The 25,135-nt window shown below is 49.0% G+C and overlaps 1 protein-coding gene across 3 annotated transcripts in view; it reads right to left on the reverse strand.

Moving 5' to 3' along the window:
* Window positions 1–25,135, reverse strand: part of DSCAML1 (DS cell adhesion molecule like 1) — a 349,917-nt gene that overhangs the window by 89,343 nt on the left and 235,439 nt on the right. For 2 of the 3 annotated variants that reach the window (XM_081062532.1, XM_081062534.1), the window contains exons 4-5: window positions 6,483–6,629; window positions 113–391 (exon numbers count right to left, since the gene is read on the reverse strand). In XM_081062532.1, the coding sequence (XP_080918658.1) occupies window positions 113–391; window positions 6,483–6,629 (426 nt within the window). The remainder of the gene's footprint in view (window positions 1–112; window positions 392–6,482; window positions 6,630–25,135) is intronic. The other variant, XM_081062533.1, reaches the window with a different exon arrangement.

Consider the following 25,135-nt stretch of genomic DNA (forward strand, 5'->3'; position numbering starts at 1 on the left):
TGGGGATGGTCAGAGGCAGTGCAGTTGTCCCCATGTCCCTCTCCATCACACTGCGGTGCTCTCAAAGGTTACTTTCAGGGATGGGGCAGAAAGAGGGCTTTTCCCCACTCACCAATGACCGTGAGGGTGCCTGTGGCCTCTGCTGAGCCGAAGGTATTGGTAACCTCACAAATATAGGTGCCACTGTCCTCGGTCCGTAGGTCAGTGATGGTCAGCCCTGTGATACGCTTGGTCCAGCGGCTGTCGGCTGGGAGGGGCCGGCCATCCTTGAGCCAGCGGATGGCAGGGATGGGGTAGCCGGAAGCAGTGCAGGGTAGCTCCATGGTGTGTCCGGCCCATACTTCCTGGGAGTGGAAGCCATCCAGGATGGTGGGGATCGATTCAGCAGGGTCTGGAAGGCAAAAAGTGTTAGCAGCCCTGATTAGTCTTGGGTGGGGTGAAGTGGGCATGAGGAAGGAAAGGCAAGCTGCTGCCCACTGGCGTCCAGAGTGAGCAATACCCAGTGTGGGAGGGCTCATGGTGTCTCCCTGAGCCCAGATCCTGGCCCAAACTCTCCCACTTGGGCCAGACAGAGGCTCTGAGAACTATGATGGGGAGCAGGGCTGGAGGAGGAGAGGGCATGCCAGGTAGAGTAGGCTAGAATGACAGACAGACAGAGGGAACAGGAGAGTGAACATCAGGCACAAAAGGAGAGTGTGTGTGTGAGCGCCTTTATACAAAGAGTTCCTGCAGTCTGGCTAAGCCTCAGGAGCAGTGAGTCCCTGTGACATGAGAATCATGACATCTTAGGTTTGTGATTCTTGGTAAGCCTTGGTCTGGGCTTTAGCTTGGCCTGTGGGCGACCTTCCAGAATGGGGGAACGATCTGCCTGCCTTGTCCTGTCTCCTCCCACCGGCAATCTGGGCAGAATCAGAGAAGGCCAGTGCATTTCCATCAAAGCCCAGAAGGATTTGGAAGTTAAGCCTACTGCAAACCACCCCAACCCAACCCCCAACAATTCCCAAACCAAAAGAAACCTGTGACTGCAAGATCTGTGGCCCTAAACTGCAGGAGACCCAGGCCCTGTGTAGGAGGATTCATGCCACTTCTGAATGGCACTCTGGCTGCTATCCCAGTCTGGTTCTCACCCTAAAAGTCCTCATTGGGCTTCCTGCCCCTTGGTGACCTCCCCCTGCTATAAAACCTCCATGGTACCCCCTCTACTTACATGATACTATCCACACTTATTTTGAATTCCAAGGCCTTCTATGATTAGCCCCAAACTGTTTGGAGATCTGTTTACACCTACCTCCCTGCACCTCTCATCTCAACCGTTTCCCACTTGTGGCACACATGTCATCGCCTGTCCTCTTCCTGGATGCCCGGCCAGCCCACTCTGCTTGGCCAACCCCTATTCATCTTTCACAAACCAGCTTACACGTCACCTCTCTGGACGTCTCCCTCAGGCCACTTTCACTGGACTCCCATAGTTTTCTTTTTTTTAAATTTTACTTTCAAACAACCTTTTCTTTCTAAATAAAAAATTCAAAAGTGTAATATATACACATGACAACATTTCCAAAAGTATAGCAGAGTACACAGTGAAAAGAGAGGCTCCCTCCCCTCTGCCTCCAGCCACCCCATTGCCCTCCCCAGAAGCACCACTGTTGCTACCTCCCCCATGGCCCTTGCCAGCAGCAGTTAGCACCAGGCCCTGTGTTTGCCTCTCTGGAAGACTGTGAGCATCTTGGGTCAGCATTAATCCATTGCTGTATCTCCTGTGCCTGGCACAGAGCAGGGCCCTTGGCCGAGGAACCATTAATATTTGAGGGAGGATGAACGGGGCACTCAGGCATGGGGTGGGCCAATGATCTGCTTTTCCCACACTGTAGAATGTTATAGGTTTGGAATAGAAGAGCTGGCTTAGGGGCCTTGGAGGGCACACACAGATGAGAGTCCTGAGACTAGAGAAGTGTGGTGACCTGCCCAGCATCATACTGCAAAGCCAAGATCGGGAACCGGGACTCCCCTCACTCTTGTTCAGTAAATGGATGCGAGATGGAGCCATCCCATCGGAGTTTTACTCAAGATCAGCGGAGCCTGGGGATCCTTCTTATCTGATGGGAAATTCTGTCTGTCCTCAGCTGATCTTTCTTGGAGAGGGTTTGGGCTACAAAATCTTCTCTCTGGGAGAATGACTTTCTAGAAGACTCTGCTCCCTTTCCACGCTGCAATGCTCAGCTGGGACCCAGGAGACCCAGGTACAAGTCTGCCTGGGTCACAGATCATTGTGGGCCCTTGGAGAGTCTTACGATTTCTCAGAGCCTGAGTTTCCTCATCTGTGCACGAGGTAGAGGTGATAAGGCTGCCTCCAGATCTCATAAGGTTGTGGTAGGTAACAATGGCAAAATGTATGTCAAAGCGCTCGACGGACACTAAATCACAACACACATGTGCTGGGCAGTTACTATTTGGGGCCCTCCCTCCCTCCCTGCTAGCTTCTTCCCCCCACAACCCTGTGGGAATGGTTGGGATAAACAAACCTGGTGCCAGGGAAGAATTACTCAATGTGACACTTAATTGATGCAAAACACAGAAATTTCGTGGCACACCGCAGAATTTACAAGCAGAGGGGCTGACAGGGCGGTGGAGGAAGGGGCGAGGTGGGGGGGAGGGAATTAATCACCGAGTCTCAGGCGTGAAATTAAATTCTGAGGGAAAGAAACCTCTTTCATTACTCTGGAGCAGAAGTAAAATGCTGCGGCATGTACTGCGACAGCCTGGGGGGGTCCGGCGCTGCCAGGGCCGGTGCAAGGCTGGGGAGACAGATGGCCAGCCCTGAGAGATCTCCAGGGACGCTGCGACGAGGCTGCGGGACGGGGCACCCCCGGGAGGCTGCTGGGACCTACCCCAGGGTAAACGGTGCTGCCTGAAAAGGGCACCCCCCAAAAAAGTCGCTTCTGCACCAGGCTCCGGACTCCGTGAGCTGGGGAGCCCTGTCCTAGTCCCAGCCTCTCTGGCCACTGGTTCCCTACTTTATAACTGTGGATGACAACGCCTGTGCCACAGAGCTAATGCACTTCAAAGCACTTGGTAAACTCCAAACAGCACCTAGGTGCGTGGAGTGGTTATTATTAGGTTGTATTTTAGAGGACTTAGACTATTCTTGCAATTGTGTCCTCTCCCTTGGAAAATACAGAAAAATGAAAGTTGGGGGGCACCCCCAAAGGTTTGGCAATGTAGGAATAATAATGCGGCAACAACAGAACTATCACAGCAGCTAGTCTCTGTTGAGTGCTTCCTGCGTCAGGCACACCCCTAAGCTTTTTGCATCCTATACCCTATTTAATTTTCATAACAACCCAGTGAGGTACATTTTGTGACTCCCATTTTACAGAGGAAGAAGCTGAGGTTTGGAGATATTATTTTCTGCCAGGTTGCGCTGCTCGATGAGTGGTGAGGCTAACACTGAAAGTGTGGCCTGATTCATCAGTCATTAGCTCCCTCCGTTTCCCTCCCTCTTCCTTTACCAAACACTTCGCGAGGACCCAAGGAGCCTCAGATACAGCCCTGAGCCTCATCAAGGGACCACCTGCAGCACCCTGCCACGGGTCATTCTCACCCGCTCCTCTTGCCTCTGGGCCTGGGGAGAGGCAGGGGCCGCCATCCCTCGGTGGTGCGCCCAGCTCAGACCCCCTCAGCCACTGGGGTGTCTCTGCCAAGACACCCCGGCTGCATCTCCCCATCCCTGGATTCCAGATGCTGGCCTAGAGCTTTTGGCCAGGGAGGGACCACACCCTTTTCTGCCATCAGCCCCAGGAGCTCAGAGGGCTCTGGTCACTAGAGAGTGAAACATGTCAGCAGAAACCCAATGCTCCCTGGGATGGACCCCCATTCTCCACTCTGGGAGTGGAGGGACCTGTGGGGCTCCAAGCTGAGGCCTGAGCTCCCGTCACGCCCTCGATCCTCACCCAATTCCCCTCTGCATCGCCTCACTCTAGAACCAGTTGCATTTTTGCCAAAACAAGCAGCTTGCAGATCACCTTGTCACTTCACATCACATCAGGGCCCCTGTCAATCAGGGAGAAGCCCTTCCCCTTGGCTCCCCTCCCCTCTGTTCCCTTCCTTCAGTTCTCTCCTCCCTTTAGGTCCCCTTTACAATGTGGTCTCCTCTGTCTTTCTCCATGCTTGTGCCTCTCCACTTTTGTCTGTCTGGGAATCTTCCTATCCTCATTTCTTTGTTTCTCTATTTGGGTTCTGTATCTGAGTCTCTAGGTGCTACCTCTCATTCTCTGCCCATTTCCCCTTCTCTTATGAGCTGGTGGGCAAGAAAGAGCAGAAAGAGAAGGGTTGGCATATCCTCCAGTTTAAAGAGTGTCTGTTTTGAGGGACCTTTTCCCTATTCCCCCCAAAAGTGGAGGTGAGCTTAGTAGGATGAAGGGCTAAATATTTGGGCAGGAGAAAGGAACAGGTCTGCAGGAGTGGGGCTTTCTGTGCCTTTCCCATATTGTATGAGCAGCATGCAAATGAGATGCAAAGCACCATATAAATAAGTCCCTACAACTTGGAATGGAACAACTCTGACACATTTGGGAACTGGGAGGTAGATTCCAAAGTCTAGCCACAAACATGGGGCTGCATAGTGCAGCCCCATCTCCTCCCCCTACGACAACACAGTTTCTCTTGGCGTTGGTTAATTTTATAAATATTTGCTTAGCACGAACTATGTGACAGGTATAGGGCCAGCTGCTGGAGACACAAGGAGGAATCAGAGAGCCTGATCCTTGCCCTCCTAACTCCTGCTCTCCTAGTCTTACCTATGAATGAATTAGGCAAATGAGAAGGGATACTGGAAAAAGTCACCTGTTGGTCAGGGTAGTCCTTGCCAAACCACACAATGTCAGAGCGGTCACCTAGCTGAGCTCCTTTTCCAGCGGCCCAGAAACGTTGCCTGACCTGGTGAGTCTAGTGTCCAAACCCAGGAGTCCTAACTATCTGTTCATCCTCCTTGCAAAAGCCACTCTAATCCCACCTATTCAAGAGCAGAGATTTTCAAACTGCAAGTCACAAACTGTTAGGAAGTTGTTAAATCCATTTGGTAAAGGTGTGACCAGCGTTTAGGTAAATCAAAATGGGATAAAATAGAATAGAAAATATCCGAGAGCATTGCAATGCCTGCTGGTAGGAAATAACAGTGTGCATTGCAGAGATTATGATAAAAACGTCTGTCTGGGGATTGCTGTTGAAAGAGTTTGAAAAGCACTGTCCAGAAATCCTTCCTTGAGGAGCACCGTGTGGCCTCTTTTGCTCTGTGACTGGGGCATGTGCGTGGTGTTCAGCTGGCCCCTTCCATCAGGGGTTGGGAGCTGGAGGCAGCTGGGATCAGAGTGTGAATTCTGGCTGTGCCTCTCACTGCTGGGGCAAGTTGCCTGGCTTCCCCATAATCTGGTTTTCTCACCTGTAGAAATAAGAAGAGCAGTGTACTCCTCACAAGGCTATTATGGTGCCTAACAGAAAATGCATTGAGCGAAATTTCTGGTACATAGGAGAATTCAGTAAATATTAGCTTCCAGCTCTCCTTAAGAAGTTATAATCAATCACTCAGAACAAGAACCTTTTATTTAATTTATAAATATTTTTGTTTACAAATTATATTCTGCCTACTTTCAAATGTTGTGAGGGGGCTACAACAAAAGATTTAAATGTACCCATAAATAGATAAAATAGAATCTTAAAAAATACTTAAAGACATAAGGAAATTAAAAAACCTTCCTGGGGCCGGCCCGGTGGCTCAGGCAGTTGGAGCTCCGCGCTCCTAACTCCGAAGGCTGCTGGTTCGATTCCCGCATGGCTCAGTGGGCTCTCAACCACAAGGTTACTATTCAACTCCTCAAGTCCCTCAAGGGATGGTGGGCTGCGCCCCCTGCAACTAGAAACGGCAACTGGACCTGGAGCTGAGCTGCGCCCGCCATGACTAAGATTGAAAGGACAACAACTTGACTTGGAAAAAGTCCTGGAAGTACACACTGTTCCCCAATAAAGTCCTGTTCCCCTTCCCCAATAAAATCTTTTTTTTAAAAAAAAGAAAGAAAACAACCCTTCCTAAGCCAATCCAATCCAATCCGGTATAATCTCATCATTGGTATGTTTGAGTATCATATTCTCCCTGTCGACTTCCTGGCAGCAAAGGAAAGAAAGGGAAGAAGGATGGGCTCCACGACTCTCACTGTTTGATAAATGGTAACATATTTGTCAGGAGAGCAATCAATTCTTCAGGAGATTTTCAAGCTCCCTCAGGTACAGATTCCTAAAAACAATTTCTCTCTGGAATCCTGTGCCCCCAAACCAAATTGGGCAAGGTTTGCCTCAGCAGTTCCTAGAGCTATGTCCTTGAATCTCCTTCTCTGGGTGCCCTGAGTACCTAGCAGACGCCCAATGCATGGCGTGCACATGCCCAAACCCAGGGCGGGTTGGTACCCTCCCTCCCCAACCCGCTTGCCTACCTGTCACAGAAAGGCGGGCCCCATTGCTTTGCCGGGTCTCCCCGCTATACTTGTGCTTGGTGATGCAGCGATAGGTGGAGAGGGCGTCCTCCTTCTGCACGTCAGAGATGTACAGCCCGCCGTGGTAAGTAATAAAAAACCTGTTTTCTGGAGACACAATCAGGACATAGTCCATTACTCCCCTGGCTGGGCATACCACCAGAAACAGCTTGGGCTGGCAGCTGGCCTACTCCCAAGCTAGGCCCAGGGAGAGGAGGTGACGGGGAAAATAAGGGAGTGAAGTTGGTGCAGCCTCGAAGGCAGAGTAGCATCTCCAGTAGATGAGGATTTTCTATATAAAAACAAATAGAAATTACAGTAATTATTTCTTTCAGTGTAAATGCTTTAGTGTTTTACAGAACGGCATTGGGCTTTAGAGTCAGACCTAGATCTGGGTTTTAATCTGACTCTTCCTCTTATTAGCTGTGTGACCTTGGGAAAGTTATTTAACCTCTCTGAGCCTTATCTATAATAAGGTGTAAATAATACTTCATAGAATGGATATAAGGATTTAAAAAAATAGCTGTCTGGCATACAGGACTCAGAATAGTAGTCCTCGTCTGCCTCACCTCTTTGCAAGAGTTTGCTAAGTTCTTTCATATTCATTGCTTATTTGTTCTTCTTTTCTATGGTGCTTGGTACATATTAAATGCTGAGACATTTCCTATTATTATTATTATTAGTCAACAATCTTAACATGGCCTCATTCTTATATCCTTAGTTATAGGACTTCTGTTCAGCTGGTCTTCAGATGGTTCTTGAGGTTGATTGTTCTATAATTTAGTTGTAATTTTAATGTGGTCATAGGAGGAGGCAAGCACAGCATTCATCTACTCTGCCATGTCGCCCAGGACTACTGTTATTTGTTCTTACAACTGTGTCATCTCCATTTTCAAGTCACACAGTGAGTAAATGGACCGGAACTCAGGCCTTCCAGCTCCCAGCTCTCTCTCTGCATTGAACCAAACACAAACCTCAATCCTTTTCCCTCAATTTTAATCATTTATTCATTCAACAAACAATTATTGAGGCTAAGCTGCCCTAGGAATGGGGATGTGGAGAGGCAGATACACGATAATCATTAAGCAAACAGTTCTTGCATACCCGTTCTGGGTAGGGTAAAGGCGCAGGCACAACACTTGGCCTTTCCTGCCCCCTCCACAGCCTTTTATGGTCAGGACTTGCAGGGAAGTCAGAAGGACAGGCAGTGGTATACCCATTTTGCTGATGTGGACTCCACTCAGAAATAGACTGGCTTTTCTTGTCCAAGGTTCTAGGACCAAGCATGAACTTGAGCTAGTCAGACATGAGAGTTGGGGAGGGGCTTGTATTCAGCTCTGAACTCCCTAAGCTTCTGGCAGTGTCCTCCCGCCTAAGACCCAGATAGACTAGGATTGAGAACGTAACTTTAGATCCCTCTGCCTATTCTCTGGGGGCTTAGCTTCTTTCCTAGGAAGGCATAAAAGACCCTAGGCTGCCATTTCCTTTGGGAGGAGGCATTGGAATCAGGACAGTAATAATGACTTAAAAGAACCTGACGTAAAGATGGGGGGAGGGTAATGTTGACTCCACAGGAAGGCCCTGCTGACATCAGAACGTCAGGCTTCCATAGGGCAACATGTTGGGTGGCTCCATGACTTTTCAATCCTATTATTTAGAGATCAGAAGTTGGCTTCCTTCTATCTGGGGGGCTGAGTGATCTCCTAAACGAATGACAAGAGCTTGGATACTGGTTCACCCTCCTATTAGGAATATTCAGCAGTATCCTATCCCTCTAGGCACAAGTTCAAGATCTCAGCATCTGGAGATGGGGACTTCACCAAAGGACACTTTCCGACAAGGGATGCTGTAGAATTGCAAGGTTGAAAAGCTGAATGTGTTTGACTACATCTTTGACAAAGGTTCTCCAACTTTTATTTGAATATCTCCCAGGCTGGGGAACTCATTACCTCACTCAGTAGCCCATTCCAAAGTAGACAGCTCTGACTTTTAGAAAGGCCTTCCTTGGTCACAATCGGTCTCATTGTAACTCCCTCCACGGGACCTGGTTCTACTAACTGGAGCTCTACAGAATCAGCCTAAACCTGTGTTACCGACACACTGCCTTACATATTAGAAGGCAGCTATCTTACCCTTTGACTTTTCTTCAGGCTAAGCAGTTTTAAGGTTTTATTTTTTAATAGTTATTCATTTAGTATGGTTTCAAATAACTTCATCACTCTGGTTGGTCTCTTGCTTCTTAATAAACTTTGGTGTCGCAACAAATCTAATTCTCCCTGCCTCCCACCTCCCGTCCCATTCTTCCTGTCTTCCCCCCTCCACTCGTCTTTGAACAGGACTACTCTATGTGCCAGGCACTTTGCCAAGTGGTGGGGAGCTAACAAATCAGCCTTATGTGACCAGGGCAGGATAGAGCAGGACTGCCAACCTCCAGCTTAAGACTGAACCCGCTTGCTAGGGGGACGGAGTGGGCATGGGGAGGCAGGCCCATTATACTACTGCGTCACATTCTCCTTGCAGTCAACCAGAGGCTCGCCTTGTGTCCACACACCGCTGCTAGGCCACTTTTTCTCTCTCCGCTCTTGGACCCCCGGTTCTGTGGGCCGAGGCCTGGGAGTTCACCATCTTGTTGGGCTCCCCCTAGGTGAACACGCAGCTGTCTGGCAGCCTGCCAGTCCTCTGGAACTTGGAGCAGATGGACCCCGCCCCACTCTCTCCAACACACAGACTACACCATGCAGACCCCACGCAGTGCTGTGCATAAAAGACGAAAAGGGAGAGAGAAGGAGCCAAGCCCTGCTGCTGGCAGTCGGAGGGGACCTGCAGGAAGCTCAGAGAAAGCCTGGCTCCCTCCCGAGACTCCGAGTGTGCCATGATGTCTCCATGTTGTGACATGCCTAAGTCAAATGCAGACACTCTCCTGTCATTTATTATGTAAGTGGGACTGGAACATAGACCTACTGGAGGGTGCTGCTGCCAATCAGAAGGGCCACGGTCAGAGGTGGTGGCGGCAGGGTGAGGAAAAACAGGAAAGACTCCGAACAGCAGCCCATCGGTGCTCCAGCCTGGACAGCGAAGACCCTGTGATCCCCCAGCTCCCAGCACCCCAGGACCAGGCAGCATTTGCCCCACTGGAATTTTAAGCTGGGAAGAAGGGGTGCTGTGGTGATGGTGGTGGGGAGCTGGGGTTTCCATAGCAACAAGCAGCTGCTGCATCTGATGTTTCACATCCTTCATTGTCCTCATTTCCCCCTTCTCTTCCCCCCTCCTTGTGCATATTTAATTGCAGTAAGGTTTCCAGACACAGTGTATTGCTCCTGAAACAAAGGCAGGCTGCAGCCAGGGGGATGCAGAGAGAATGAGGGGAAGAAGAAATCAGGGGTATTATGTTAATCCCCTCTGGGGGAGCCTTGTGCAACATCAGTTCTGCATGTTTGATGAGAATCAGATGACGGGCCGTGCTGGGGAATGAGGGAGCAAGCGGTGTGTGGAGTGAGCGGCATACGGTGTCCTTTGTGGAGAGGGGAGGAAGCACAGCCAGTGGTGGGCGGTTCAGAGGGGCCAGGCATCCACAACATGGCTGGCCGCCAAGGCTGGCTCCAGCCTGGTGCCCTGGTAGTCTGGCAGCCCATACTCCACAGCCCAGTTAGGACCAGCCATCCCTGCCATGGGTAGAGCTGCTGTCCCACATCTTGGCTCCTCCTTGGAGCAGGCTGCATCCTGCTGGAGGAAGGGAAGAGTGGCAGCGAGGATCTCTGCATCCAGCCCCCGTCCTGAGGCCATTTGGAAATGTGTGTCTGGGATAATTTTTGGTGGACAACATAACTGGGAGGTACTAATGGCATTGAGTGGTCAGGGGCTAGGGTGCTGGATGCCAAGTGTCCCCGTGGGTATACACTGGAGGGTCCCTCTCCTTTAGGTTCTAAGACCAGGACCTAGAACTATGTTTCAATGTGGACACTGCCGTTAGTACTGCTGGACTGTCACATCTCAAAGGCTGTGGTTTCGTCTGTGAACACACCTATGACCGGGGAACCACTGTGTGTAGTTAATGAATCCTTTTCTTCTTTTCATTGTCACTACAAATACTCCATCCTGCTTCATCATGCGTTTTCCTGGTGATTAGAGCAGGCCTGTCCTTTTATAAAAGCTGAATATTTATTGAGCACGTATTACATGTTAGGCCAAAGGCTTTATAAACATTATCTCATTTAACCCCGACAACCCTTTGAAATAGATACTACTATTAATACTAATCAAAGCACAGATAGGTTACATACCCGCCCATGGTCACACAGCTAGTAAGTGGTAGAGCCCATTAGTTCAACTAATTAGACCATTAGCTCATTTCTTATGTTCTTTCAAAGCTCTGCACTAGCCCAACTCTCCTAGAATGACAGTGCCTCTTATAGGGACGTGTTGTCAGCCAGCCTCTGCTTTGTTGCTTCTGTCAGTGGGGTCCTCCCTGCCTCACGAAGGAGCACTCATTCATTTAATTCAGCTTGGCTCTATTAATCAAGCCTCTATGGAGCACCTTTGGTCCTGGGCTAGGCTCCGTGGACAAGCCTTGAATTTGGTCTCTGTCCTCTGGGATTCCCTATTTAGAAGACAATGCCTTTCCACCAAGAAAGGTGTGGTCATGAGTGCTGGGGGCTGGTGAAGGGTGAGGAGGGGGCTCGAAGAAGCCTTTAATAAGAGGAAGAGAATAAAGAGGGGACAAGCAACCCCGTGTGGTGGGGCAAGCATAGGATGGGACTTAGGGGACTGGATTGGAGTCCTGGCTCTGCCACTAATGATGGGGTATGTACTAGTTTGAATACTGTTCCCCCCCAAATTCATGTCTACCCAGAGCTTGTGAATGTGACCTTATTGGAAATAAGATCTTTGCAAATGTAATTAAGTTAAGACGAGTTCATACTGGGTTAGGGTGTGCCTTAAATACATTATGACTGGTGTCTTTATAAAGAGGGAAATTTGGACAGGCACACAGAGAGAGACAGAAACAGAGATGGCAGTGATACATTTACAAGCACAGAGGTGCCAAGGATCCCTGGTAACTCCAAAAGCTGGAGGAGCTAAGTGAGGAAGGGTCTTCCCCTAGAGCCGCAGAGGGAGCGTGCCCTGCCCACACCTTGATTTTGGAGTTCTGGCCTCCAGAACTGTGACACAATACGTCTCTGTTGCTTTCAGCTACCCAGTTTATGGTAGTTTGTTATGGCATCCCCGGGAAACTAATATGGGGTGACCTTAGGGAAGCCCAGTCTTCTCTCAGGCCCTCAGCTTTCCCATTCATAAAAAGGGGGAGGAGTTGGAGTAGGCATGTGTTTTTACCTGTGTTTGTATATGAGAAGAATTTAAGGAGCTTTTCAAATTAAACTCAGAATCTCTGGGGTGCGGTCCGGGTGATGCAAGGGGCCGTCGGGGCAGAGAAGACTGGACTTGATTGACTTGCGCCACCCCGTCACTCTGACAGGTGATGTCTCTATGACGGCACCGGAGCTCTCTGAGTTCCGTTTCTCCTTCAGGAGCTAACAAGTAGGGTTTACACCACAGAGTCGTTAGGAGAATTGGATGAAGTACTGCATGTAAAAGTCGCCAGCACTTCGGTGGTGCTCGCTACATGTCACCACAAGCTGTTCCATCGCAGGGAGATGAAGGGATGGGGGCCACTAGGGCTCTCAGTGCCTCCCTGTTGGTCAGACTTCCTGCCAGTTCTCCCCCTTCCTCCTCAAGAGCTTGGAAATAGAGGGTCCCGTTCCTTGTCAATTCTGAGACCCTGCACACAGGGGCCCAGTAAGCCTACAGTGTCTTTTCTGTCTTTTTCTAAAAGGTCAGACAGCTTGGTGTTGGAGACCCCCCAGAGCTGCAGGAGCCATGGGGAGATATTTGACAGAAAGCTTGGGGCTTCTGCTGACTCCAGAGGCCTGGAAGGAGAAAAGCGGCCCTCCGTGAGAAGGGGGCCCTCCTCTGGTTTCAGGAAGGCGTGAAGGCCAGTTGGGTGGGGAAAGAGTGCCTGGCAGAGGAGGGGGACCTGAGCGTTTGTGGGAAGGTGTGGACTGGACAGATCCCGGAAGCCTCTAGAGCGAGGGAAGGAAAGTTACTGAATGAAGCAGGACCTGCTTGGCGCCTGGCCCTGCCCCGTCTGTTCCCAACAGGCAGCCAGAGTGATGCTTTAAAAGCTAAGTCACATCATGAGGCTCTTTTGCTCAAAACCCTCCAATAGTTTCTTACTTTATTCAGCATGAATGCAGTCGTGGTCACAAAATAAGCACTTGATAAATATTTCTATAATGGATGAATGAATGAAATTTCCCCAAACTCTAAAGTAGTTTTATCCCCATTTCCACGAGGAAATAGAAACTCAGAAAAGTCAGATTCCAGCTGTAAATTTACCTCTTTCAGGAAGCCTTTCTGGATTAACTCACTTTCATTTCTGAGTATTTCTACATCTGGCAAACCCTTTGCCACTGTTAATCATTGTTTCTGCTATATCCAGTTAGATCTTTAAAAATAATAATTATTATTATTTTTATTTTTTTAAAAATAATTATTTTTGTGCATTCAAAAGTCAAGATTAAACAATACGGCAGCTTCTTGAAAAATTACAAATAGAATTACCAGATGATCCAGCAATCCCACTTCTGGGGATCTACCCAAAAGAATTAAAAGCAGGATCTTGAAGAGATACTTGCTCGCCCACGTTCATTGCAGCAGTATTCACAATAACCAAGAGACGGAAGCAACTCAAGTGTCTATTAATGGATGGGTAAGGAAAATGTATTCTACGCATACAACGAAATATTATTCAGCCTTAAAAAGGAAGGAAATTCTGACACATGCTACAACATGGATAAACCTTAGGGACATTATGCTCAGTGAAATAAGTCAGTCACAAAAAAATAAATACTGTGTGACTCCACTTTTATGAGGTACTGAGAGTAGTCAAATTCACGGAGACAGAAAGTAGAATGGTGGTTGCCAGGATGTGTGGGGGGGGGGGTGGGGGAGGTTGGGGAGTTGTTTCATAGGTACGAGGTTTCATATTTGCAAGATGAAACTGAACTTAAACATTACTGAACTGAAAACTGAGCTGAAACACTACTAATCTTAAAACTTAACACTTAAAAATGCTTAAGATAGTGAATTTTATGTTATGCGTATTTTACCACCATTAAAAGAAAAACATTTAAAAAGTCAAGATTATAAAGAGTTGGAATGAATGTCTTTATGAGGTAGTGAGTTTCCTGTCATCCAGGGTATTTAAGTAGAGGCTGAAGAAACACATGGCATAGAGGATTTAATGTTGAGTGAGAGAAATAAGTTGGATCATCTATAAGGTCTCTTTTCTCCCAGCAATGTATAAATTCCTAGCTTAAAGAATGGCAGAGTTGCAAGACTCCTTGGAGATCATCTACTACAGAGGTTTTCAAATCGGTGTGCATGTGCTCATTTCCACCCCAGGGCCTTTGCTTGTGACTATTCCTTCTGTGCCTGACATGCTCTTTCTTTGACTCACTCCTGGCTTCGTTTCAGGTCTCTGTTCAAATGTCAGCTCCTTGGAGAGGTCTTGCCTGATTCCCTCTATCAAAATTAGATTGTATCCCAGGTCCCTGCCCAATTCCCCCCAAGTCGTTTTGTTTTCAGAGCATGTGGTGTTTCTCACTGAAAGCAGGGAGCTATCCCAGCTTCAGACATGGCTGGCACATAGTAGGTGCTCAGTGAACATGTAATGAATGAGAGAATCCTGGCACCTCCAATGGGGTGAAGCAGCTGGACCTCTGGTCTGGAGTCCTGTCCCATGGTGCCCCTTGAGGGGTGGGGGAGTGGGGTGGGGATCTCTTCTCTAACCCCCACTGTCACAATGGTTTGGGCCATTGCTCCCACTTTGATCCTTGTCTTGGTTCCGCAGCTCAGCTGAGTCCAGGCTGGGACATTAAAGCAAGACTCATGGAAAAGAGCAAACAAACGGGAAGGAAACACAGATGATGACATGAGTGGGGAAGTCTGAGGTATAAACCACGGCTGACTCGTCTTCAGAGGGAGGTCACCTGCAGGGAGTGACGTCATGCGTCCCAGGAGCTCCTCAAACACCCAGAGCAGCCAGGCCCAAGGAGAAGGAGGGACACAGACACACCCTCTTTAGCTAGCCGGAAGCTGGTCTTCTCCGGTCCTTCCCTGACCAAGGACCTGCCTCTTCCTCGGGGGACTGGAGCAGAATCTATTCTTGCCCGGCGGGAGAGACCACTAACAACCGAGGTCACTAGTTCCAGGATGGAATCACGTAAGGATCCCAGGGGCCAACGTTCAGACAAGAGGTGTGTAGTACAGTGGAGGTGAATCGTGGACAGACAATTCCTAACATTAAGCTGCCTTGCGTGGTTCTATCTCTGCCTGCTTAAGGTGAGCTCAATCCCTTAGGTGTTAGAGGTTTCCATAGCTGGGACCTTTAAGGAAGAAGACCCGTGTCCAGTGACCTGCAGCTTTAATTTCCCCTCTGCAGCCCTTTTGGGCACCCCTCATGGGTAGAGTCTGCCTTGGGTTGGGAGAGGGATCCAGGCTTAAATGGTGAAGTGTCTTAAATCGTTTTATAAACTCAACAAAAAAGACACTCCAAGGTGAATGAATCAGTGAGCAACGTGTGAACCAGGTACTTGCTGGGAACGTTCACATGTTTCCTCTCTGAAGTGCCATCCGCAGCCCAGGAAGCACCCGCTGCTCCTCTTGCTTTACAGATGAGGAAACTGTGGCACAGGCAGAGACTTGTCCAAGTCATACAACTAGTGAGTGGAAGAGTCAGGATTCCCACCCAGGTCTCCTGAGTACAAATCTAGAGCTGTTTTCCCAAAACCCAGCTGCCACGAAAGTGTGGGTTGCATTTTGGAGGGGGCTTTGGCTAACCCCTTCCCATGAGGTGGACTTTTCCACCCTTCTGGAGGAGGCTTGCCTCTCACTCGCCAGGGCCAGAGTGGTCGGCGAGCAGAGAGGTGTGAGGGGTGAAGTGAGACTGCTTCAGAAGGCGTTATAATTATTGACTGAAAGAATGGATAAATGACATTCTTTAAGAGGCGGGTGTGCACTGAGGTAAGAGGTTGGGGGTACTAGGCAGTCATCTGTCTTTGGAGGACTCAGACTTAGGGAGCAAAGAAACCCTGCTGTGACCAAGCAGGCGCTCTGTGTTAGCAGGGCAGGTGCTTGTATGTGTCTGCAAGGGAACAAAGGCCTGTGCTGGCGTGTCTACTGTTGGGTACACTTGTATGGGCCTATGCGGCATCCCAGGGGACAGTGGGGTTGGCAGCGCAGGAAGGTGCGTACTCCAATGGGTGGTGTAAGGAGCATTGTATTTGGAGTCAGAAATGGGAGATTTGAGACCTGCTACCTATCAACTGTGTGGCTTCAGGAAAATCCCTTAACCTTTCAGGACTTCTGTCCTCTCATCCCCAAACTGGGGATACTAACTACTGGATTGCTCAATGCCTGGGGTTCTTTTGCAGTGGCCATATGACAATGCCTTTGAAAGGGTGTTGTGACACACACTGTACTGTGCAGGTGAAAGGAGGGGTTATTACCATAATATGAAGTGTGTAAAAAAGCACAGGGCATATGAGTCCGTAATGCATGTGTTGAATGAATAAGTCCTGGCAGTAGAGATGTTTTTTGGAAGATGCTTCTTGGCTCCTGGAGTCAGATGCCTTCCAGAAGCAGGAAAACCAAAAACTGAGGGAAGGGTTTCCTGCTCTGCCCACCTTCCTCACCCCTACCACAGAGGCCCCAGTAGGCAGCAGGAGGTATGGAGTGTGAAGGGGGAGGAGGGGATGGATGGATGGAGGTTTGCTCTGAGACCAGGCTTTGGCCAGGGTCAGAAAAATCAGTCTCTCTTGAACGAGAAGAAACACGTAGCTTGTCACAGTCCAAGTCTGTCTTCTGGGGGGAGCCTCAGAATGCCAGGCCTCCAAGTGTCTCTGCTGATCCCCAGGGAACTCCCAATTCCAAAAGAGAAATTGCAATCAATACAGGTTACCAGTTACTGCCCCATTCAATATAGATTTACAAAAACAATGTGGTCAGCCTGCAGCTCAGAGCCTGTGGGTAAGACTAATGAGCGAACTTCTTCCACTGGCAAGCTGCTCTCTTGTCCCAGGCCCTTTGCGCCTGTGGGGCAGGGTGGGTGGGGTGATCCATACCTTGGGCTGGTCGGAATTAGCCCTGTCTGGAGCACCGGACAGGGAGCTATTTAGGGCCAACTCTGCAGAGCACCTTTCTTTTATTCCTTCCTGGTATTCCTGCTGATGGCAAAGGCCCTGGGTGGTAAACCTGCCAGCCTGGGTTTGAAAAGCCCAAGGAATCCAAAGACTCCTCTCTTCCTCCTGGATTCTGGGCTCCCAGGATTGTAAGCCCTTCACCCAAGACCCTGGGGAGACACTACAACATAGTACCTGGCAGTCAGTAAGGCGGTCAGTAAGTAGTTGTTAAATGGCTGAATAAATTAGTCAACAAATAAATGTATAACTCCGGTAGGGGCGGGTCACAGAACTTGACCTGGGCCTCAGCATCCAAGTGCAGGCCTCTGTTGACCCATTCCTCCCCACCCGCTTGCCCACAGCCTGGCCTCTAAAATAGGCAGGAGGATGTGGGTTTCCAAGGAGGGACCAGGCTCAGCTGCCCTGGGGCCCTGGCAGACTGACCACTTTGGGCAGCTGAGATCTAGAAGGGCATCAGCACTGTTTCTGGAGTGTTCCCCAGGCAGCTGGCGGGGGGGAGGGGGGGGAGCGGCACAGGGGGTAAAAGGATGGAGCGTCGCAGGAAGGGGAGCCAGCAGGAGAGTCTTGGTAGAGAGGACAGAGAAACAGTGGCTAGCGTTCTCTTTCTCCCTGAGTTCTTTTCTCTAAATACAGCTCTATGTTTCTCTATCATGGGATTAGCACACATCTCTCATTCTCCTATTGCAACAAGATTTTATTTCTAATTATGCTGTAATAAAACTGGAGCGCTCCCAGGCTTCCTTTCAAATGACTTGTACACACACTGCCGATTGGATCCTCCTCAGCCCCATTGTAATAGCATTTTCCTGACATTCATTAGACATGCATGAGAGGGGCGCTTTAAGAATAGAATTGCATTTAAATGGATTTGCTGAGAGAGGAAGATGAAAAAAAGGAGGTGGGGGGAGAGGGGGAGGGAGAGCGGTTTGTTGAGCAAACTATGAAAACAAGATACCATAATACCAGGGTGCTGAAATAAGCCTCTTTTTCCCAGTCCTCCTCCCACTGCAAATGGCAGAGCCCAGCCAGGAGCAGCAGCTTGCAACCTTCCTCTAAACCCCCCACTCCCACTCCCCCCTTTATGTTACCTGTTGTGGGGCTTCATAGCTCTTCTCTCATGTGTCAGATGTTCACAGTGTAATAGAAATAACTGTTATTAGAATTTGGGAAAGTGGCCTTGCTTTGACAAGACCCTAGTAACCAGCAGGGGGCGAGACCCTGTGTTCTTGGGCCTGGGGGAAGCCAGTGGTGACAGCCAGCGAGCATTCATCCCCAAGATGTGGTACCCACCCTTCTGCTTCTAGCCTTGAGTGACCACCCCCTTGCACTCCCACCTCCCTCACCCAGTAGGAGATCCATTCTGACCCCAGGGCCTGGCCTGCTCCGGGCTTCACTCTCTGCTCCACCTTCCTCCTCAATGAGCAGACTCTCCTCATGGCTCCCAGTGTGAACCATAAAGGACCTACTAGGCATATATCAAGGGCCTAACTACTATATGTTCATACCTACTTGTGGTCTCATTTAATTCATCCCGCTCACTCTAGCCATATCTTCTTAAAATGGATATTAGGTCACACTGAAAACCATCCCATGGCTTCCTATTTTTCTTAGAATGAAGACCAAAATCCTTAACAGGTCAGTCAAAGCCTGCCATCCATCATCTGGCCCCACCTGGCCCCCCCTCTGGCCCCAGCATGAACTCCAGCCAAACTGGCCTTCCTCCAGAGTTCAGAGCTCCTTCCTCCTCACACAAAACTTGCTGTTGCTCAGGACACTTCTCCCATCTATTTCCTAATGCTCACTCTGACCCACCCCTCGAGCTCAGCTCACACCCCCTTCCCCCAAAAGAGTCCCCCCTTACCGCACTCACACAACACGAGGTTTTCTGTCTCTTGTCCTCTTTACCCACATACTTGTCACAGCTATAATGAAACGTGTACTGAGTCACCAAAGACCCATCACTGTCCCTAGACTGTTAGCCTCTAGTGTGGGTCCTGGCACTACCGTGGGCCTAGCTTCCACTCCATGCTAAAGGCTCATTACAGTGGAATGGGCGCCAGGCGCTGAATACAAGGGATTCTTTCCCATATGATTTCCCATTTAATCCTTGCTGCAGCCTTATTGGCGTGGAGAGTTTTTTCTTCCCCTCTAACAGATGAGAAAACTGAGAAATTGAGAATCAGTGAGCTCAAAGCAATTTGCCCCAAACCACAAGGCTGGAGCTGTCCGAATCCAACGTCATGCTTTTCACATGCTACTTTCCGCTACACTGCATTGCTGCAAGCTTTCCCACAGGTTCCTTCCTGAAGTGGGTACCACCCACCTCCCCTGAGCCCCAACAAGGCCCTTCTTAATCCCTACTTCTTCTCAAAGGCTTCTTTGAGAGTCCAGTTAATGCAGACTCTCTCTCTCACTTTCCAGATTGTTCATGGCTCCTACTGTGGGGCCACACCCTGGGACCCGGAAGGGCCTCAAGTTTCACATTTGAATTGTTCCTACTCATTACATGTGCCAGTCACTGTTGTATTCCAACAGAATGCAAGTTCCTTAAAGACACCACATGTCACTCTTCTGAACCTCCATAACCCCTGGGGAAGAGCTGGGAATACACAACGAATAGAGCTCTGGATCTGCAGCAGGTATGACCTGGGAGAAAACCCTCTAAGCCTCAGCCTGTTCATCTATAAAGTGGCACCAATGGCGCCTACCTTCCGTATAGACGGAATGACAAAGCTGGTCTTACAGTGTCTGAGAAAGGGGTGTGACTAAAAGGGAGGTGGCACTGTGACCTCTTGAAACCATCTCATGTGGCTCCAAGGGCACATCCCTCTGTCCACCCTGTTTGCCTGGTGATCCTTCGCCTTCCCACTCAGAGGCCTGCCTGGTTCAGAGGCCCCCAGTGCCCACATGCTGCTCCCAGGACTAGTAGTCATAGCCCCCTCAAGCCAAGAGCCCCTGGCAGGCCCATCCACCTCTGCCGCCCAGTCTCCTGCATGGCCCGGGCCTGGCACTTGCTAAAGGCCTAGTCCACGTTGGTGAATGAGACCATGATCTCCACGAGGGCAGGGGCTGCCTGCCTGCCCATTGCACTGGGCTCCGTTTTGGGTACAATGCCTGATGTGGTGGTGCTCAGTAAGTATTTATTGAGTGAATGAATGAACGAGTGCATGACCCTCAGCTTTGTTACCTTGTGGCTGAGGACTTGGGCTCTGAAGTCAGACAGAGTTTGGCTCCATCAATGTGATCTTGCACAGCTTATCTAACCTCTCTGATTTGGTTTCCTTATGTATAAAACTGTGCTAATATATACCAATCACACAGAATTGGAGTTGTCACAAGAATTAAAGCGCCAGGCCTGGTGCCTGAAGTCATTGTTCAATAAATGATACCTGTCCTTCTTATTACTACAGAGCTTCCAGGGATGGGCAAGCCCATCTAATGTCTACTTCAACCCACTCAGGAGCTTGGAGTGACTGAGTCAGGTTAATTAGCATATTGCTAGGTGGGGGGGCAGCGGGAGGGGGGGGCGGGGGGGGGGTCCCTGGTGGAATAAACAAAAAGCAGCCACATCCTGAAACTCCAGGTTCTGGAATGTCTCCTTCACTCCAGGACAAAGATATGAGACCCTGCCTTGAGGTTAATAAATTATCTCAAATCCCTTTTGGCCGACAAAGGAGCAGATCTGACAGATAGAAATGGGTTCTTTGTTGATCCCTTCAGGATGGGCAAACAGGACAAACCTGATAATGAATTCCATTAGAAGGCTCCAGCCCCTTTCCCCAAACAGGCAAGGGAAGGTACAAAAGTAAGAACTTTTGCCTCAGTCATGGGGCACCCCCCATTCGGGACCCCCTCCCGCATGGGAGCTGCAACCTCTTCTCCTGCTTTTAATAAACTATCTTCCTTTACAACTCTTTGCCTCTCCTGGGTCCGTGTTTCCATTCTTCGGTCTCACGAGACCCAATCCTGGCCCACACCCAGAAATTGCTGGCAGATCCTGCATTATGACCACTCATGTTGGTGGTTCTAGATTGCTCAGAGTCCCATTTCCCTCTTCTTAGAACCCTTAAAAATCCTCTGATGCTGGTCAAAGAGCAGAGGGGATTCTGCTATTTTGAAAACCTACCATTTTATTTACAGGCTAATCAACTTGACTGGATGGCACAGCAGCAATGCCAGCCAGGAAGCTTATGAGGAAAGGTAGAATTGTTCACAGTGCCATCAGCATTTGTGTCTTACCAGCCCTCTAAAGCTAGCGGGTGTGAGTACACAAGCGCTCTGCCCCAACTGTTGTCGCCTGTTCACTTTCCTCCCAACACAGGGCAATCTCAGCACCTGCCGGCTCTAAATTCCATCCTATTTCTTCAGGACCCTCCCCGCCCTCCGCCCAGCCCTCTGTCATCTCTCCGTCCCCTAACTTGTGGTATCTGTCCCCCTTACCCTGCTTTCATCATACACTTGCTTTTATTGTTGATTTAAAAAATGCGTCTGTGGCTTGTCTTACTTGGTGGCAATATTATCCCCATCTTACAGATAAGGAAACTGGGCTCATGGAGATTCAGAGACTTGCCCAAGGTCACAGAGCTATAAAACAATATAATTGGGATTTGAATGCAGACAGTCTGACTCCACCAGACGTGAAATACCCTCAGGAGATTCCTCAGGCCTGGCCGGGAAGCCCAAGGTCTGTTTATTGACATTAACGGTTGGCAGTGGCCATCTTTCAGGGCAGGACAAGCATTAAATGAGAAATGTAGGTAAAGGCTTCACCCCTGGCTAGGCACACAGTGAGGCCTTAATCAATAATTCATATGCTCTTTGTGTGTTTGCCTTCTGGGCGGTGATACAGGCCCATCTGCAGCCAGGTCCTCAGCATGGCACTGGCCCCACCAGCTCCCTGGGCATGTGCTGCCTCCCCACCCTGTCCAGAGTGGCGCCAGCTCCCCAGCCTCCCCACAGCACTTGGAATTCGGAGCTCATTCACTAGACAGGTGCAATTTCCCACCTCTCGCTCTCTGACGCTTTCCGTGCAATCGATCAGAAAACTGTTGCTAAATTAACCTAGATTTAGCTCCAGTCTCCCCTCTTCTGACTCCAGCAATTTCCCACCTTCCTCCCTGTATCTCTGCTTCTACCTGAAAATGCCCTGATGACCCAGAATCCGTGTCGCTGCCTGGGATGACCTTCTTGCCCTTGGTCAGGGACTATTCTGGACTCTGTCCTTTTTTTTTTTCCTCAGGACACCTCTTTGCTCTTCCCTCAGCCATGGCTTAGGGCACAAGACAGGCAATTTCTTTCTTTCCCTGTTACCTCTTCTTGGGACTCACCCTATAGGTTGAGCTTTCTTTCAGTTGGTGGTTTGGGTTGAAGGGACCATAAAGTTTCCTCTGCATAAGCCCCTAAAAATGTGTAAAGAAATTTGGGAGGACAAAGGTCAGAGGAAATCTGATCAAGCAAAATGTTTGGAGACATAACTTAGGGTTGAAACAATAACTTCTTGGTAAATCCCAGGAACTCTGTTTCCCCACCCCTACTAAATTCCAGTCTTGAAAGAGCAGAGAAGAAAAAATTGAGCACATATTATGTGTCAAGTACTATATTGTGTGCGTTACCACAACCTTGCCAGATGGCTATTAGCATCCCCAATGTACAGATGAGAGACTGGGCAAGTTGTTGTCTGTGTCACAGACCGAGGAAGTGAGCCCAAGTTCAAGGCTTGGCCCTCTCATCCACTGTGTTAAACTACCTTGGCATTCCCTCTCTAGAGTTTTCCAAGGTGTGTGTGTATGTGTGTGTGTAGAAAGGAAAGGAGCAGATTGGGGACAGTCATTTATCCTTCTTCTGTCATCTAAACTTCAGCTTTAGATCTGCCTCTTTGGCTCATAAGGTAGTTGCTGTCCCCAGAACTGGAAGCTGAGAGGGGCAGGGGTAGGAGTGGGAGGGGGAGTAACAGCAGCAGAAAATTAGGGAGGAGTTGACTCTGGAGGGAGACAGCCAGTGAGGGCCTCGGTGGCCTAGTGGCTGTGGGTGGTGTCCTGGCATATCAGCTGTCACAGGATCAAAGAACAAGTGGGAATTAATATCCCTGAGGTGGTCCTGTGCCTCTGATATCAGCAGAAAATTACAGGACACCAGACAGGAGCTTACAGAATGAATGGGAGGGGACAAGAGATTTCCGTGGCTAATCCTGTTAAGGAGACAATTTCTTATCAAACTCATTATGTCTTTGAAAGGAGGAAGCAAGGGGGTGGGGGGAAGAGGAGGTGGGGGAGAGTGCGATGGAGGGGATAGCCCTGGAGAAGGAAGAAGATGGGTGAGGGGCTGTGGCAACACAGCCCGCAGGTTCCAAAGACGCAGGCACTTGACGGGCAGGCATCTGAAGAAGGAACAGGACTTGTTTCTCCTGTCTGTCTCTGCTCTCCTGGAATGGAAGTCAGCGGTAAAAACTTCCTGGGAGCCAACTCCCTACTGGGCTGCCGGGAGAATCCTCCTTGCCCTGTCAGTTGTCTGAGCCCACAGGTGCCCAGCAGAGAAGCAGGATCTTCCACCCTCTCTTTGAGCAAATATCCATCTTGTCCCTTCTCCTACGGATCAAAGAGGATCACCCCCAGTTTACATTGATGCTAAAAAAGCAAAGAACACGCATTTGTCTGCAAAGCACTTTCCAGCCCAAGCTCTCACTTAATTCTTACAGGCTGTCTTTCCTGTGAGATGGGCAGGAAGGGAATTATACAGCCTAGGAAGTCAGAGGGCCTATTCTAGCACTCGACAGCTGAACATTTTGGGCAAATCATTTAACCTTTCTGAGTGATCATTTTCAAATCTTGAAAATAGAGATTACATAAATCCTGCCCTACCTACTTCACAGAGACCTTTAATCTGTGAAATATTTTCATAAAAAGAAGAGATCATTCTAACCATTTTGAAGTTGAGGCAACAGGGGGAGTGTCTTGCTGGAGGTGACAAGGTGGAAGTGGTAAGCCAGGGCTTGAACCTTTTGTTTTGAATCTAGGGTCATTTCTGCTGCCGCGAAATTGACCATTGCCCTGTCATTGACCAGGCAATCAGAAAGGAATTCAATTGGCACAAGCCTGAGTGTTTGTTTATCAGGGGCCCATGGTGCTCTCAGTATGCCCCAGGCTGCCTGGGGGAGCCAGTGAGCTCAAGGACAAAGTCCTGATCCTCCAGAAGCTTTCCACACAGTTGGGGAGGATTTAGATCCATGAGGCATTCAAAGATTTAGATCCATGAAGACTTCAAGTCAGGGCGCCTCCCCCACCCCTACAAATACTCAAGACCACAGGACTAAGGGACAAACGGCCCTGTGTATGCACAAGGGCGAAGACCGCTGGGTCAGCGTGATGAGTAGGGGCTGCACAGAAGAGTCAGGACTTGAGTTTGGTCTTAAAGAATGTGTGCGGTGTGGATAGACCGTGAGACGTGTGATCGACATGAAACAAACATTTATGGAGCACTTATTATGTACCTGGTACTGGGTTAAATTAGGGATGAATTAGGGATAAACATGCTTAAAATCCTTTTGACCGTGGTCACGTCCAAGGTCAAGTTCAAGCCCCTCAGCACGTGTTAGTGGGGACATCGGAAAAGGAAACCCTTGTGCATTGTTGGAGGGAAGGTAAAACGGTGCAGCACAATGGGAAACAGTATGGTGGCTCCTAAATAAAAAATAGAATTAGCTTATGATCCAGCCATTCTACTTCCGGGTATATACCCAAAAGAATTGAAAGCAGGGACTCTAAAAGATACTTATACGTCTATGTCCATAGCAGCATTATTCACAATTATCAAAAACTGAAAGTAACCCAAGTACCCATTAACTGATGAATGGATATACAATGATATATAGCAGGGGTGCCAAAAAAAAGTATACAAGTGGACACTTAGGTCAACGTTGCTCAAGCAGTAGTTCGCCACAATCAGAAGTGTCTGGACGCTGATGGGAACCACTCTGAGCACCTCCTATACTTGCAGAAGTCAAACGTGACTTGTAGTCATCTTTTGTTATCGGTACATATTGAGTATTACAATTTTAATGCAGTTTTCCTTTCTTAAAATGTGTCTACAGTTTTGACACCTTCTGTATACATACACCACCATGGAGAATAATTCAGCCTTAAAAGGGAATGGGATATTATTCAGCTGTAGCATAGATGAACTATGTTAAGTGAAATAAGCCAGTCACCAAGAAGGACAAATATTATGTGATTCCACTTTTGTGAGGTACATATAGTAATCAATGTTATAGAGACAGAAATTACACTGATGGCTGCCAAGGGCTTGGAGGGGAGGAGAAAATGGGGCATTGTTTAATGGATATAGGCTTTCAGTTTTGCA

Source organism: Rhinolophus hipposideros, assembly GCF_964194185.1.
Source record: "Rhinolophus hipposideros genome assembly, chromosome: 10".
Lineage (NCBI taxonomy): Eukaryota > Metazoa > Chordata > Mammalia > Chiroptera > Rhinolophidae > Rhinolophus > Rhinolophus hipposideros.